General features: G+C 39.3%; 1 protein-coding gene across 1 annotated transcript in view; it reads left to right on the forward strand.

Annotated features, from left to right (window-relative positions):
- dnm1a (dynamin 1a) overlaps positions 1–16,065 on the forward strand; it is a 51,831-nt gene that overhangs the window by 15,169 nt on the left and 20,597 nt on the right. Inside the window, exons 9-15 of the mRNA XM_035668324.1 lie at positions 2,031–2,098; positions 3,173–3,311; positions 8,923–9,009; positions 9,779–9,849; positions 9,976–10,027; positions 11,147–11,158; positions 13,191–13,304. Coding sequence (XP_035524217.1) covers positions 2,031–2,098; positions 3,173–3,311; positions 8,923–9,009; positions 9,779–9,849; positions 9,976–10,027; positions 11,147–11,158; positions 13,191–13,304 — 543 coding nt within the window. The remainder of the gene's footprint in view (positions 1–2,030; positions 2,099–3,172; positions 3,312–8,922; positions 9,010–9,778; positions 9,850–9,975; positions 10,028–11,146; positions 11,159–13,190; positions 13,305–16,065) is intronic.

Here is a 16,065-nt window from a genome sequence, read left to right on the forward strand (position 1 = left end):
AGCCCTGCAACACTCTAAAAGGCTAAATAAAAAAATAAAAGGCTAAACTATTATAATAGTTATAATAAAGCCCAATTTTATATGTCATATTTAACTTATTTTTAACTTTGTTTTAAGACGCAGACTAAAGTGATGGAGGAAATGACTGTTAGTAGAGATATATTTAAAATAATAATAATAATAATAATAACAAATGAGTAATTATTGCAAGGTAGGTTAGTCTTAATTTTCTTCTTCCTTCCTGCTTTCTTTCTTTTAATTATATATACAATAAATGGAGGAAAAAGATAGTGATATACAATGTATAGCACATGGAGTGAAACACTTTGTTACTGAAAACCCCACAAGGTAATGGTCAGGATTGTTCATGTTTTACCCAAACCATACCAGTTTGTGGCAGTTATTTGCAATTAAAAACATCTGATTTTGCAGACTTTGGCACACCCAGCAAACCCTAAACATATCTGTTCAACAGCTGTAAATATTTATGCACATGAAATTCGGCCCCTACATTTTTTGGAACATTTATCAGACAACAAAAAATCCTCCTACATAAAAGCATTTTGCTTTATGGCTTTATGGCAAACATCTCTCTGTATCTCTTTACATCTTTACGTCTCTCTTCTGGGTATCGTTTCCCAGCCTCAGAAGGAGAGAAGGCCTCCCTCAGGACTTTGATTCTGGGCTTTTCTGACCCAAACATTCCTCATTTCCTCCCTCTTCAACAACCTCTCCCATCGTCGTCCTTTTTTTTCTCACTTCCCCCACCTCACCTTCTTCCTTCTGTTTCTCTCACTCTGTCATCATATCCATCCACATTTCATTCCTCCCCAACATCCTCTGTTCACCTTTCACATCATCTTTACCCCAGCCTTGTCCTCCCTTCATCCACCTCCCCCAACCTCTGTCTCTCTAAGCCTTTTACCTCACCCCCTCCCTTATATTCGATCCCTTTCCACTTAGCCCTTACCCTTCCATTCCCATTCTCTCCCTCATTTCATGCACCCCTCTCCTCTGTCCTCTCTTGCCCTCCCTCTGAGGATATAAAACTTACTGTCTGTGACTGAGGCCTCAGAAGAATGCTGGTTTCCCACTGAGAGGACCGAGCAGGTTGCTTCCTAAGCAGAAGCTTGACTTACAACAGAGACATTTTTATAAAAGTTTATAATACATGTTTCAAATGAAATATGAAACTTTGCTGGGGAAAGTGGGAAATGATGAGGCATTGCAGTAAATAAAAGTGAGGTACTTAAACAGATTATATAGTATTATAGTAGATCAGCTTATATAACCCACTTTCCGTGTTAGGCAGAATGTATGAGTCAAGTCTGTGGGGGAAAAGTGTGATTTATGTTTGCAAAATGGAAGCAGCAAGAAACATTTTAGAAATAATGAACTAGTTAGCTTGTGACACCTTAAAATAAAGAAACCGTAAATATGACTTTATGTAACATAAACATTTTCATTCTTTGATATAATTGTAACATTTTAGGAAATAGGCTTATTTGCATTCTTGTCAGGAGGTCGATGCTGCTCTCATATCGCTGTGCTCAATTTAAAGCTGGATTACGGAGATGGTTATCTTAGCTTAGCATAAACACTATAAGCAGAGGTAAGCGACTAGCCTGGCTCTGTCCTAAGTTTAAACAAATCTACCATCCAAAATCTCAAAATTTTACCAGTTAACACTTTGTATCTAGGTTGGTAGGTAATCCAGAACCAGTGGTTAGATGCTGGACTATTTCTATGCAAGACACACTGACTTCCTCGAGTTGTGACTTCCTTAGCACTGGTCTAATCAATAACTAATGTATGCAAACAGCAAACTGACATTAATAATTTGACAGAGGACATGTATGTTTAGATGTGTGTTCCTATCAAACTTAAATTAGAGAAATTGAGAAGTCAAGAAAGGCATTTTATTAGCTAACATGACGAAAATAAAGAATGTGAGAGAAAAGTGTAACTGAATCTGTGAATCTGTGAGTGTGTATACTGAATCCTCCCTGTTGTATCTGTTCCTTTTGCAGATGGAGTTTGACGAGAAAGAGCTCCGCAAAGAGATCAGCTACGCCATCAAGAACATTCACGGAATCAGGCACGTCCGCCCTCCAGCTCACCCATCCGTCCTTGTTCCCCATTTCTCTTTACTTCATCTCCCTCTCTCTCTCTCTGCATCTCAGTCACCTCTGCTTGCCAGACTGCATTTAACTGACTTTGCTCATCTAATCGCCAAGACCTCTATTGAGCGCTCTGTTGAATACTAATGGCATCAGTACACTGAGACATAGAAGGCTGGGATCAGATAGGGTAGAACTGGTTGTACGATACTTGTTTTTGTGACCTCTCCATATGTTTTGTTAGTTTTTCCTTCATGCTGGCGTGTGACCTGCACCTTTCATCTGGGATACGTGGTAGCTCAGTCCTTGTCCTTGTCCTTGTCAAATGGATGATTTGTAATTATGCTGTATCATCTAATAAGGCAGAAAACACCAGAAAAATCACCTAAATTTATATTTGGTGCCAAAATATATTTAATATCAGATAATAAGCAGATATAGAAGCAGAAGATATGGGATTTATGTGGCGCTTGTGGGTAAAAAGTAAGCGTGGAATGTACAAAGAAATTATTTTTAACTTATTTTCCTGATGGAGAGAATATTGTAGGTTTCTTTGCTGCTGATCATACTTTATTTGGCTTATTTCAGTATCAGAGCTGATTGCTAAAATACCATCTAGATGATTGGCAGGATGTTACTACTGTTGGTAGTAGCTAAAGAGTAATGTTGATAATTGGGTGTTACCAGTGGTAGCAGTGGGTCATATCCAGAGTTTTTTTTAACCCTTAATTCTGTTGCTTGAGGGAAAATGACTGAATATTTGCTGTGGAAATTTCCAACTTAAGTGCAGATGATTTAAAACTACTTGATATTACTTAATATTTCCTAGAACGTGCTGCTTTGTAAGTGTTTTTTTTTTTTTGCTTTATGCTCTTTCCTTCTCTCTGTCTAATTTGTGTCTGTTAATGTTTGGGGAGAAGCTCAGAAATGGAGGGTAATTCTTTATAATTAACACTCTTCTCTTTACCCAACCCTCCTCCCTCCTTCTGTCTTTTTCTCCTCCATCCTTCTCTTTTTTTGGCCCTGTGGCTGGTTCTCTCTCTGTCGGGCAGAACTGGCCTCTTCACCCCGGACATGGCCTTTGAGACCATTGTGAAAAGGCAGATTGGGAAGATTAAAGAGCCTTGCACCAAATGTGTGGACATGGTCATTTCTGAGCTAGTCAATACGGTTAGGCAGTGTACCAAGAAGGTAAAAAAAATAAAAGTAAACACTGGTTAGCACTTTTTCTGATTTTCAACCCTCATCAAGTCCCTCTGCTGTTCACTCCCTTTTACTGTAACCGCCTGGCTCTCTCCAGCCCTCGTTGTTTCTCTGGACAACGAGGGGACACCTGGAGTGGCAGGGTGGGCTGCGGTATACCTGCCTGCCTACTGTACCGCTTCGGACGGGTTTGGCTGGACAGGCTGGCCGTAGTAGAAAGCTGTGCTGAAGAAAACCAGTGTGGAGGCTGAGCAGTCATCCAAATATGGTTGCCTGTAAAAGATTAAATGTTAGAGCAGTCTCAGCTCAGAACTTTGAGTTTAGTCCCTTATTTATTCTCTCTTGGAATCATTTTAAATAATTTTGCGCTACATCCAAATTCCACATAATATACTAACGGTGTGTACAATACACTAACTACAGTGCAGTCAGTAAAAATGAAGTCAGTGTGCTTTACTGTACTAACAGGAAAAGATGCACTACAATCACACTACTACAGTATTTTGAATGCTATTACCATTTAAATTTAAGAACTAGCTAAGCATTTTTCCTACAGAGTGCCCAAAGCCCTGAATGATACTCTTTATCTAGTGCACACAAGTTATTATCTAGTTTGCACAAGATATTATCTTGTTCACACAAGTTATTATCTTGTTTACACAAGTTTTTATCATGTTCTCACAAGTTTTTATCTTGTTTACACATATATGCTGTAATTGTGTGCACAACTGAAAGTTAGTATTTAATGTGGAACTGGGACACAGTTTAGGTTTTCTTTGAACCTCATGTCCCTATTTAGGCAGTCTCTGAGGCAAGCTTTGTTCTAAATTGTCACCACTTTTGATGTATTTGGAAATTTGTCCATTTACATTTAGTAGTTTTAAAGTTTTAGTTCTCTTTCAGGAACTGTGAGTAAGATCACCTTGTTTACATATAAGGCATACACATGTTGAGAGAATCATTTGTCAGTTATTCAGAATACCTGGCAGCCATATTGGATGACCTCAGCGTCCAGACTTCCTTGTGTGTGAGACTAAAGCTGTGCACCTGCAGCAGACAGGAGTCATGCCGATTATGTTTAAACTGCTCTTCAACAGGCCTCAGGGTCCACACTCTCAGCTACAGCGGCGTGTGAGTGTGGCCAAAAGAAAGAGCAGTAGTCTGTATCCAAACTGATCCACTGTGACCAAACAATTTGAACAGCGGTTGGACTGCAACAACCTGGAGGCCTTAGGAATAATAAATGTTATGATTACGCTCCCTCTGGAAGTCAGAGGAGAAGGAGGGATGGGTGGAGAAAGGGTCAACACCAGAAGGGTTCAAGGCATGTTGGCTAAATGACGGGGTGCACAGCTGTGGTCTTGCGGTGCGTTGCTTGGAGTTTTTTTGGCTGGTGGAGTTGTGCAGACTGGGATCTCTCTCTATTTCTTTCTCTTTCTCTTGTCTTTTCTCACTCTTTGCTCTTTATTGATAGAGGGAGACTCCAGCACTGTCCTGTTTTAGTATGGCTTCAGGGGAAACCAAATGTCTCACTTGCATTTTCTTCCTTCTGTGCTGTTTATCCCCACCTACCTCCTCACATCTTCTTGTCTTTTTTTTCTTAAATCTGTTGTTTCTTCTCTTCCATCTCCAATTTTTACCTTCCTCATCTCTGTATTGTCCCTTTCCCTCACCATCCTTCAATCCTTTTGTTTTTATTTGTCTCACACCTACACTTTCTCACTCTTCTCTGTCTGCCTGTTCCTTTATGTCTTCATTTGGTGCTTTCACTTCTCCTCTTTCTCCACCTATTTTCTCTTCTTTCTTTCTTTTTTTTTTACTCCTCTCTCCCGTGCCGCCTGCCTATCCCTACAGGACGGGGCTGTTCACCCCTGACCTGGCCTTTGAGGCCATAGTGAAAAAGCAGATCCAAAAGCTGAAGGAGCCCACACTGAAGTGTATAGATATGGTTGTGAGCGAACTCACCTCCACCATACAAAAGTGTAGTCAAAAGGTAAAATACTAAAGAGAACCAAGCCACTTTCACTGTCTCTGTTAATCGCACAGGTAGGGGTAGACCGATGGCTGGAATTTTCTTTCTAAAGTATTGATATCAAGAGATGCATGCGAGAAAATAATAACAGAAAACGGCCTGAACTGCTTCCTTATAGTATTCTTAGATTGTATTTTAAAAAGTGTCATTTATACTAAAGAGTGACTTTGAGATTTAGATAGATGTAATCAGAGTTCAATATAGGTTTTTTATTTATTAATAAATTAATAATTAAGCACTGACCGGAGAGCACTTTAAATTTCGTTGTACCTGTGACAATGACAATAAAGATCTATTCTATTCTATTCTATTATCTAAAAAATTGTTCTTACAATCGGAAAAATTATCAAGACTTCTCTTCTACATTAATGTGAATCTGCATTGTTTTGTTGATTTACACTTGAATTAGGAGCTATGTTGTAACATTTAAATGTAAATCAGAGCAAAGCATCAGTAAGCTTCCTAATCCAGATAATTGATTGTTTGCATATAGAGCCAGATCTAATATAATGTTATGATCAGCAACACTTTAAAATATTGTGCAAATGCTACATTTTAAGATTATGTCTTGATTTCAACTAAAAAGTATAAACTTTACATAACTTTACTTAATTTACTAAATTGAACACATAATGTAATTTATTTTGTTTGTTTTGCAGCATGCTGATATGGTCACAATAATTGTTAGCAGGTATAATTACCATATTCGGCATCTTAGTTTAGTTCGTTAATTTTGCAGGTATTTGGTCATAAACCAAAGTATTAGACAAATTACAGTCTTGACAAATGTTCACCTCATGGTGACAAAAAAAAAATGTCCACTGGGTCAAATGTCTGTACAGTTTGGATGTAGTGGGCCGATTAACCGATCACTATCCCTAGAGCTGCTAGTTTGATTAGAAAACAACACTGTGCCAATATTCAATGTATTGAAGTTAACAATAAATACCCAACCTTAACATTAATTGAAAAATATCATGATTAGAAACTATTATAGGTTATGTGCAAATACATAAAAGTACTCAAAAATATGTTACTTCAGCCACCAGATATCGGTCTATCCTTACTCCAGAGCTTACTAGTAAAACCATAACCTGCATTTTAATTAAACTTTCTTTGTCATTTGTCTTATGTCAATTATTGGCCTTATATTGACAATTTAACAAATTGTTGAGTCTCAACCTGCATGTTAAATTATTTTCTTTCATATTTGACCTCATGATGTCTAAAAATCCTTTGATTTAAGTTGGTTAACGTCTTTTTTTCTGTCTTTGTCAGTATGGTGACTGATTGTGTAGTTCCACTCACTGACTAATTGACGTACTTTGAGCATCTCTTTATTTCTCTTTTTATTTCTCTTTCGTCCTCTCCATCCTGTCGTCCTCTAACCCTTTAAACCGGCTGCTTCCTCGCAAAAGCAAATGACCAAAATGAGAGCGTGACCTCCTTTGGATTTCTCTTCTCTGTCACACTTGATTTCACTTTCAGAGACATACTGTATTTAAAGATACTGTATTATAATATACAGTGTTTGGGAAAATCCACAAAGGGGTCAGTTTGAAGTCCTCCTCCATCACCCTCTCTCCCGTCCCTCCCACCCTACTCCTTTGCATTGCATGTGAGTCTGAATCAATTTGAGTGCCTCTGCTTGCTGCCTTGTTAGTAAAAAAACAAAATTTTCCTTCCACTGTCAGTTTTGTGTTTCTGTGTCTGATTTTAAGACACTGAACACTTCATCAGATTTTGACAGCCTTCAAGTTACAATGCACCTTTCCAGTAGAACAAATAATGTTGCTTTCAGTTGCTTTGACATTCAATACATCCACAGTTTATTGCGTTTGTTTGTAAATGTTTTATTGTCATTCATAAAGTAACCCTCATTTAATCAGTTAACAGTATTAATAATGGGACACTGATGACATTAGTAATTATAGTTGCCATCTATGCCTTACAGAGTTATTTAAAAAACATATTTCCTAAAATTTAAAGGAGTGATTCAACAATACTGTCAGCAGGTTAAACTGACCAGATGCTGTTACAAAAAACTGATTTAAATTTGTTTTTACACAGTGTGCTTGAGCTTTTCTGATGTGATACAAATCATAACATAATGTCAAAACAAAGACATATTTGAATACTTAGAATATATTATTACAAGTTACAAATACCGAAAACCCCACAAATTTAAACTTTACACTAACTGTGAATTGTCACGATTGAACCTTTGCTAATACTGTTTCTATGCCTATCAAGCTTACTATTTTTGCGTAGCACTATGTGGTTTACAATGATGATGGCAGCAGATTTGCTACTCAAAATCTATGGTAATTTTTTTTACTTTTTTCCTTCCATTTCTAGCTTAAAACCGTCGTTTTTGTCAGCTGCAATGACAACAATTCTAGCTAACTAATTAAGATAACTCCATGAGAATGTTCATGTCTAACTCGTTTTAAATATGAAATTGTTCTTGCATAGTAAAGCCAGTTAACACTACTGTATTATAAATAAACCAAATAAACAGCAGGAGAGAGCCACTATTGTTAATGTTGTCTAATGTGGCATAACTTTTTGTAGTGGATGTTTAATCTTGAACGGGGATTTTTCTAACGTAACCTGTAATCCAATAAAATAATGCCATTACCCAATGAATGGCTCCTTGGCTTTGGAAGTAATGGTAGGTTATTATAGTGAAGGTTGTAAGCTTCTTATAGCTGGATATGCTAATAACAAACACACACTTTTACCCTTGTGTTTTTGGTTTTGATTCTTTTTTAATGCTCAGTTTTCCAGAAAAGAGCTATGAAACACTTTGACAATACTACTTGTAATGCTAGACTGACACTCATCTAAACAGTGTGTCCCATTATTCTAAAGCATCTATTCTTTATGGATGTTCTCTGCTGTGTAAGTGGACCATACCCAGGAAGCAGTAAATCAACTTGGGAACCAGAAAGAGGTCTATTGATGTCCGCTCACTCACCAAACCATCTGAAAGATGCATTGTAACTTGCAAGAACACAGCGTATATTTTTCTTTCTTGCGCTGTGATTTTGGTTTTGATTTTTCTTCTTTCCTCACACTTCTCCAAAATGTGTTTGTGTCACATTGGAGGCCCACCAATGTCTGCGTTCGTGGGTTTGCAATGAGCTCATGGAAAAAGACCCACAGTGTGCTGGGGAAAAGACGCTTTGCTGCCAGGAACATTGTTTATTCTGTGTTTGTGTGGTAATATCACAGACTTTTCACTATTCTTCTGCATACGTTCCATATTGGCAACAAATGGACATTTTGCACATAAAATCCACTCAAATCCGCCCACCGGTCAGGGTGTGCTGAGACTAGAGCAGAGTCTGGGATAAAATCCTCAAAACATAACCTGTTTAATTATGTTTCTGTAATGTATTTTGTTGTAGCTATTGGTGGAACTGTGTGTTGTGGTTCAGTGAGTAATGTAGTGGTTTACTAAAGCTTGTATGTAGATTTGGGAGTGTGTGTGAGAACGTATGAATTGGCATGTGTGTGTTTACTTTTTTTTTGCTACCTACCGACTGTGTTTTGTGCTCACAGCTGGCTCAGTATCCCCTGTTAAGAGAGGAGATGGAGAGAATCGTCACCCAGCACATCAGGGACAGAGAAAACCGCACTAAGGGACAGGTAAAACCTACACATTGTTTTATTACTTTTTACATAGATGTGCTCTCCACTGTAATTTGTACTATTTTTATGAATGTTATGTTTAATCATCTCAGTATCTTTTGATTGTTCAGAAAGTAAAGCACCTGAGTACTAGCACAGTTTTTCTACAAATTAATGCTACCAGCTTAATTTGAAATATTAATGAAATATGTATCATGAAAATGTTACACATACGTGGCACTTTGTCTTAGTGGAAATGAATTTTAGTGGTTGTTGTTTTCTGCTACATTAGAACTAAAGAATCTGTAAGTCTGCAAGAGATATGTACGTTGAATGTGGCCTATGTGCACACATGAGGCCTGTAACTTGAACAGTTTTGGGGCGAAACAGTGCCGACACGGCCTCACTTTGCGCACGACTATTACATTTTCAGACAAACAGATAAATTCGAATGCTTTATAGTTCAGAATCACTCTGAGTAACGACCCCACTTAATCGCTGTAGAGGGACCGTTTGTATGCAGGCCCCTTCTGTGGTATTGCAAAAGTTACACCGCCACCTACTGGCCTGGCATGCTATAACGTTTTCAAAATTTTTTGCGGCTCGTTTTCACTGTGTTGGTTTGTAGGTTCTTTTTTTTAAATGCAAAGGAAAAACGTTTCAATTTTTAGCAAAACTGTTGTTGTGTAAACAGGACCTATAACAAACAAAATACATTTTGGGATGGATCTTTAAATTATTATCAGTAAATATATAGTTGATAACAGCTTGCTCACTCTCTGTGCAGGTGTTGCTGTTGATAGACATTGAGTTGTCCTACATGAACACCAACCATGAGGACTTCATTGGATTTGCCAAGTGAGATTCTGTTTATTTTCCTCCATTGTGAATATAGTATATAAATCTGCTCTCTCTGCAGTGCTTCAGTTAATGTGCAGTTTAAGATAAAAAAAACAGTATGTTTTGATGTCTTTTGTTGTGCAGCGCTCAGCAGAGGATCAACCAAATCAACAAGAAGAAGGCAGCTGGCAACCAGGTACTTTGACCACACTAAACATACCGTCACTTGGATTTGACAGGATATATTACATTTTACAGGTTATAGTACAGAGACATCTCTCTTTAAGCTACAGGAACACGATTCCAGACTGAACTCATCCAGTGCGTTTCATCTGCTGGCCAGCAACGTGACATCTGAACTTCATACTGTCTTTCCCCAAGGCTTTATTCTGTTAGCACTCAGCTTTCTGTTTTGCCCATGCTAAATGTAGCACAGCCATACAATATCTTGTTACCCTGGGCAATAGTCCATATTCTTCACAATGCAGCCCTGTACAGCTCTTGTACATGTTGCACATTAATGGACAACAGTTGTCAAACATTAAAACAACTTGTCCTTTTGGTGGGAGTCACGGTGATGTCAACACAATCTGAGGTCTGTTGCAAAATATCCAACCTCAGTTTTATTGAGATGTACAGTAGGTTAGTCCCCACAGCTTATGGGTGTAAGAACCAATCATTGTAATATTAATATCAAATATAAAAGCACTTTAATACCTCTGCCAAGTCATTTTAAGAAGATAACGATTTTAAATTTTAAATCTCCTTCTGGATCTCAAACTGCATCAAAATGCATACATATTAATTATAAAACAATTATGCAATACATGTACGTTTTCATTCATGTGCAGTAGTTATGGGAAAAAAGCAAAAAATGGCCGCAATGTTAATAAATCCACAATGCTGACTTTGATGTGGATCCGGTTTTAAAACAGTATCTCACAGCGTCCTTTTTCATTACTTTACACAAAACCTCCCTTAAACTTGACACATTTTTTGGGTGTGCTAAATAACAGAGAGACAAAGAAGACCTACAGTAATTATCCGCTGTATACGTAACAATATCAGCAACACAATGAAGATAGAATAAACAGATTTTGCATGATTTACATTCTGCTTTTCCCCCCGAAAGCATGCAGATCCTCTTCTATTTTCCCACATTTTAAACTTACTCTTTAATATTCTCTTAAATTCTTGGTTTTTGGTGTCTGTCGTTTTGTTTTCCTCTTCTTTCCTCTTAGTGATTTCTCTTTCTGCTGTGTCTCTTTTCTCTTTCTGCTGTGTTGTCTTCCTCTCTGTGGCTTTTCTGCTTCAGGATGAGATCATGGTGAGTAGTGTGTGTGTGTGTGTGTGTGTGTGAGACTGTGGTTGTTCTGTGCATGTCTGCAGGTAGGCTTTCGTGCGTCTGTGCTCATGTTTTTACGCTCTGCATATGTCAGGATACGTGTATCTATATATGTTCAAACTTGTACATGTGCTTGATTGTCATTCATAGTGGATTCCTGAGTGTGTGTGCGAATGTGTGTGTGTGTACGAAATAAGCTTCATACTAACTAGCAGTAAATGGGCAGGTGGCTGTCGTGGGGAATGCTTGGCTGCTTCCCTTTCCTCTCTTTTTCAGTGGTGTCCTCCCTGTAGGCACACACACTTACACTCATACACACAGCTAAAGTACAGGAGGGCCGAGAGATTATATTAGACGTTATGTAATGCTCTTGTCACAGGCTTCTCTCAGGCTTGTTGAAAGACTCAGTTTGGAGATGCTCGTTATGACTCCAACACTGAGGCCGGTTTGCTTTGGCACTGAAGAGTCGCCCCCCTCCAGCAGTAGTTTTAATTACATAAAGAGAAACTCACTCGTGTTCTTGCATCTCAAAGAAAAGGAGGAAAAGGTCACTAGAGTTATTCCCTGTATCTCCCTCTTTTATTCCCTCCCTCTCCCCAATTAATCCAAAGTAGCAGAAGGCCAGGGGCAATGAAGACCTGCAGTATGCCAGACATATGTCACCTCCATAGTTATCAGTTGTCATAATAACCACCCAGGTCGGGGTCAAAGGTTAGGGGCACAATGTAAATAAAGTGGTGAGCTTCCCTTCCTGTTTACAGATGGATGTAGTTGACCCAGCAGCTTCTGTTCTCCTGATTTAACCCCCTCCTGACCTCCATACTGAAAAAACTTAGCTTAACCTGACCCATCAGTGGGTCCATGATGATAGGCAGCCAAGTTTTGTTCAAGCTACCACAGAACTTTATCTTGAATTGTAGTCCAGATCTGAAACTCACTAAAGATACCAAATGTGTAAGCTGAACGACAGGAGAATATGTAGTTTTATCTCAACCGAATTGAGCGTCTAAGGACAGAGATTGTTGCTTGTTGTCCAGAGTGTAAAGCCGACAAATGAGTGATTTTGGGCTATGGATAAAAAGTGAAATGTTTTTTATTCAAGGTTTGGCGTCAGTGTGTAGGCGTTTTTATATAAATATAAATAAAATGGACTGGCAATGATGCAGCCTGCATATTTTATTTGATTATTTTAGTCAGGATATGTCTATAAGTCAAATCTTAAATGAAACATCAGATATAGATTGTCATACAGAGTTTTTATAATTGACAGGCTACTTGAGAAGAAGGTAAACATCAGAGTATGGAGATAAGTGATAAGGGATACGTGAGATATAGATAAGAAGTACATCCATCCTCATAATGGCAGCTGGAAATAAAAGAGTGATCTGCATTTTGATCACTTCAGCTACTTGAAGATTGATGACCCCCCCACTTCCATTCAAAAAAACACATACAGTATAAAACAGCAAGGCTTCTGCATTTCACTGCATGGTCTCAAAAAAGGTTTGACATGGGCCACTCTTGTTGTAGCTTCCTTACTCCCCTTGCCCCCACCCTGCTTGCTGTCCCCTTGCTGCCATCCCAGCAGCCAGCCGTAATGTGCTGGTACTTGACCAACCTTGTGTATTTGGCCTTTACTTAATGCCCTGCGTTGGCGTAGCTTTGTAACATTCTCTCCACATTCTCATTCAGCCGGAGAGAGGAGTTAACGATCGGTTTAAGGTAAATAAAACAATGTACTGTATGTGTGTATAGTTTCTGTATGGTGGAGAGAATGAAATATAAAGAGAAGAAGAGGAAATAAAGAGTGTGAGGAATGTGTTTAGTCATGTAGGTGAGCGTCACCCTGCTGTTGTTTGTGGCAGTGGATTCTTATCTCCAATAGAAGCAGGGAAATTACATCGCATACGTGTTAGTGTAACTGACTAATGTAGTGTTAATTTGGGGAAATGGTGATATTTTTTGGAAAATCTGCTATATGTGATTTACAATCACTTTCCTTTCTGTCTCTCAGGTGATCAGGAAGGGCTGGTTGACCATCAACAACATCAGCATCATGAAGGGAGGAGCCAAGGAGTACTGGTTTGTCCTCACCGCCGAGTCCCTGTCCTGGTATAAAGATGATGAGGTGAGACACTGCACACACACACACACATGCAGACACACACACACACGCACACACACACACACACACACACTCACACTTTTTTTTTGACTCCCGTTGAAGCTGCAGGCCAGACAGTCAAATCTTCAATGCCTCAGTCAAATGGACTACTGGTACTTGTTGGTCTGCTTTGTAATGATGTACAAAGAACAAAGCAGCGTAAAAAAATGGGTAAATTAATGTGATAGCTTGTTGCAGGATGGGAGTGCTTGGCTTGAAGATGGCCTTCATCATATAGGCAAAAAAGGGAACTCAGCAGAATCCACTGCTGCAAATTACAGGCAAAGTTACTTAATTTACTTAAAAATAAAAACTACCTAATAACTTTTATAATATTATAAATATCTTTAAAGACATTTTTGCTTTTGAGTATTTTTGCATTAGAAAGGATTATTGGGATGCAATGCACAGCCGACTAATATAGAATTTCTGAGGCTGACACCAATATATATAATTTAGTGTTTATAAAATCTGGTGTTACCATATTACGTTTTTTTTATATTTTTTATATGAATAAATAATTTAAAAACATTTTAGGTAAGGACACCTTTAATTTGTTTGGTTTGTGACCAAGGTATACAGTATTTAGTAAGCAGCACATTTTACAGTTAAAAAATTATTAGAATGCAAAGGGAACGCAAATGTAGTGACCCTTGTGTCTGTACATTTGTGTTGTGATATATGCGGGCCGACGTATTTTTCTGTGTTAAGATAATTTCAATAAAATCTTGTGATTATACTAACAAAAAATGTATGAGACGACGAGCTACTGCACAACCTGAGACATCATCCCCTATGCTTGAAACACCAAACAGCTTTACATCTGATTTAGCAACAGCATTTTTATAATATTTTCCAACAAATTACAGTACCAGGAGGATTATTGCAGTTGGATCTGAGTGTTTATTCTCCATAAGCTTCCACCAGAGAGAGTTTATTTTCCGATTTCTGGTCCAAAATTCATTTCAGCTCATCCCACTGGCAAAAATGACTGTTGGACCTTTGCATGCTGAAATGATTTGACCCGGCATGCTTTGTTACTTGACCAACTGGTCAAAGCGGTGTCCCATGATGGTTTGCAGAACTATTAGGAGCTAGCCACAGTCTCGCTGTCTCCAGGCCTTAGCCGCAGCCGCTCTGCTCGCTGACATAAGTGTGTGTGTGAGTGTGTGTAGCATTGAGAAGGCCCTTTACAAAGAGTCAGGACCCCCCAGTATGTCAGACACCGAAGCTGGCACACACATGTGCATACCAGAGCCCCCTGCCCTGCCCTGTTCCCAATTACACACACACACACACAAACACACACACATGCACGCAGCACGGACACACCACGCAGCACACACACACACACACACACACACACACACACACAGCTGCTTCTAAGTAAAGCGTCCTTCATTTCAAAGAAGGGGGCCACAGGAGCAGAGAGCGACTGGATTGTAGGAGAGAAGGAGAGCGCAGGGAGCTGTCTCTTGTTAGCTGGTAAAAGCAGCAGTCTAGTAACCGAGCGACCATGTGAAGGCGAGAGAAGTGAGGAGAGGTGGGGGGGCACAGAGGAGGACAGGGTAGAGGAGAAAGAGGGGGGAAAGGGCTGGGGTTTTGTTGCTTTTATATCCTCCTTCCGTACTTTTCCTCCCCTCATTTCCCATCGCTCCCTCATCGATCCTCGAAGTGCTTATACCCCAAACAGGGAAACTCCTATCTTCACTCTCCCCTCCCCTTTACCCGGTATATCTCATATCTTTTTCTGGGCTCATTCTACTTCCTTGCTCCACTCTCCTTCTCCTCTGTCCACCTCCTCCTGCGTTTCCCTCTCCCATTTCTTGTCACTCGATACAAACAATATTTATTTGGACCATTGGACTAACTCGTTGAGGGTCCGCGCGGCGCACCACAAACCACACACATGGTGGGCTGCGTGTTAAAGCTCAGCCTCTCAAAGGCCTGGAAGGGCACGGCAGACTGCAAATTTAAAAAAAAAAAAAGAAACTGGGGGTTTAAGAGCAAAATACGGAAGACCCAAATAGCCGGAAGACCTTTCCATGTCGTTGTTATCTATCAGCGTGAGAATTTCTTTCACATTAGCTCCAGTCACAACAGCTACACACAGATTACACAACACTCAAGACACAGCACACGTAGAGATTATACGAGTAGCTCATGACAGCGGCTCACCCTTTAGTACTTGAATTGTGCAACCGGGGTGAGAATACTTGCCAAAATACACACAGGTTGAAAGAGTGTGAACAGTTTCATTATGTTTGGACTTGAAGGAAAAAAAAAAGTTGATTCACTGCCTGGCAAAGGCAAACCTGAATTGTGAATTTTCTTTTGTTGCCTTTTAAACTTACATCCAGACAGGCGATCCACATGTTTCTGTTACACCAACTCGCAAAAACAGTGCAGCAGCCAGGAAATTTTAATTGACCTGTCCTTCTTCAGAGTCATGGGGAAAAACCCTTGCCTCAGCCTCGGGTAAACACACACGGAGCACGTCACACTCGCCAGACATCACACAGCCACCACCACCCCCATGGACGAACTACAGATAATAACTATTCAAACCCAACTAGTGGTGCCAGGATGTTTCTGGTTCATCAGATCGATGACATGTCGTTGTGTATGTGCCTGTCCTACATAGAAGTACTGGCCATGTAATTACACAGGACATACAATTCTCTATGATAGGTTCAGGCTGCAAGTTCTGGTAGCTAAACTGCTC

This window comes from Morone saxatilis, unplaced genomic scaffold (genome assembly GCF_004916995.1).
Source record: "Morone saxatilis isolate NCDOM2014 unplaced genomic scaffold, NCSU_SB_2.0 Contig21, whole genome shotgun sequence".
Classification (NCBI taxonomy): domain Eukaryota; kingdom Metazoa; phylum Chordata; class Actinopteri; family Moronidae; genus Morone; species Morone saxatilis.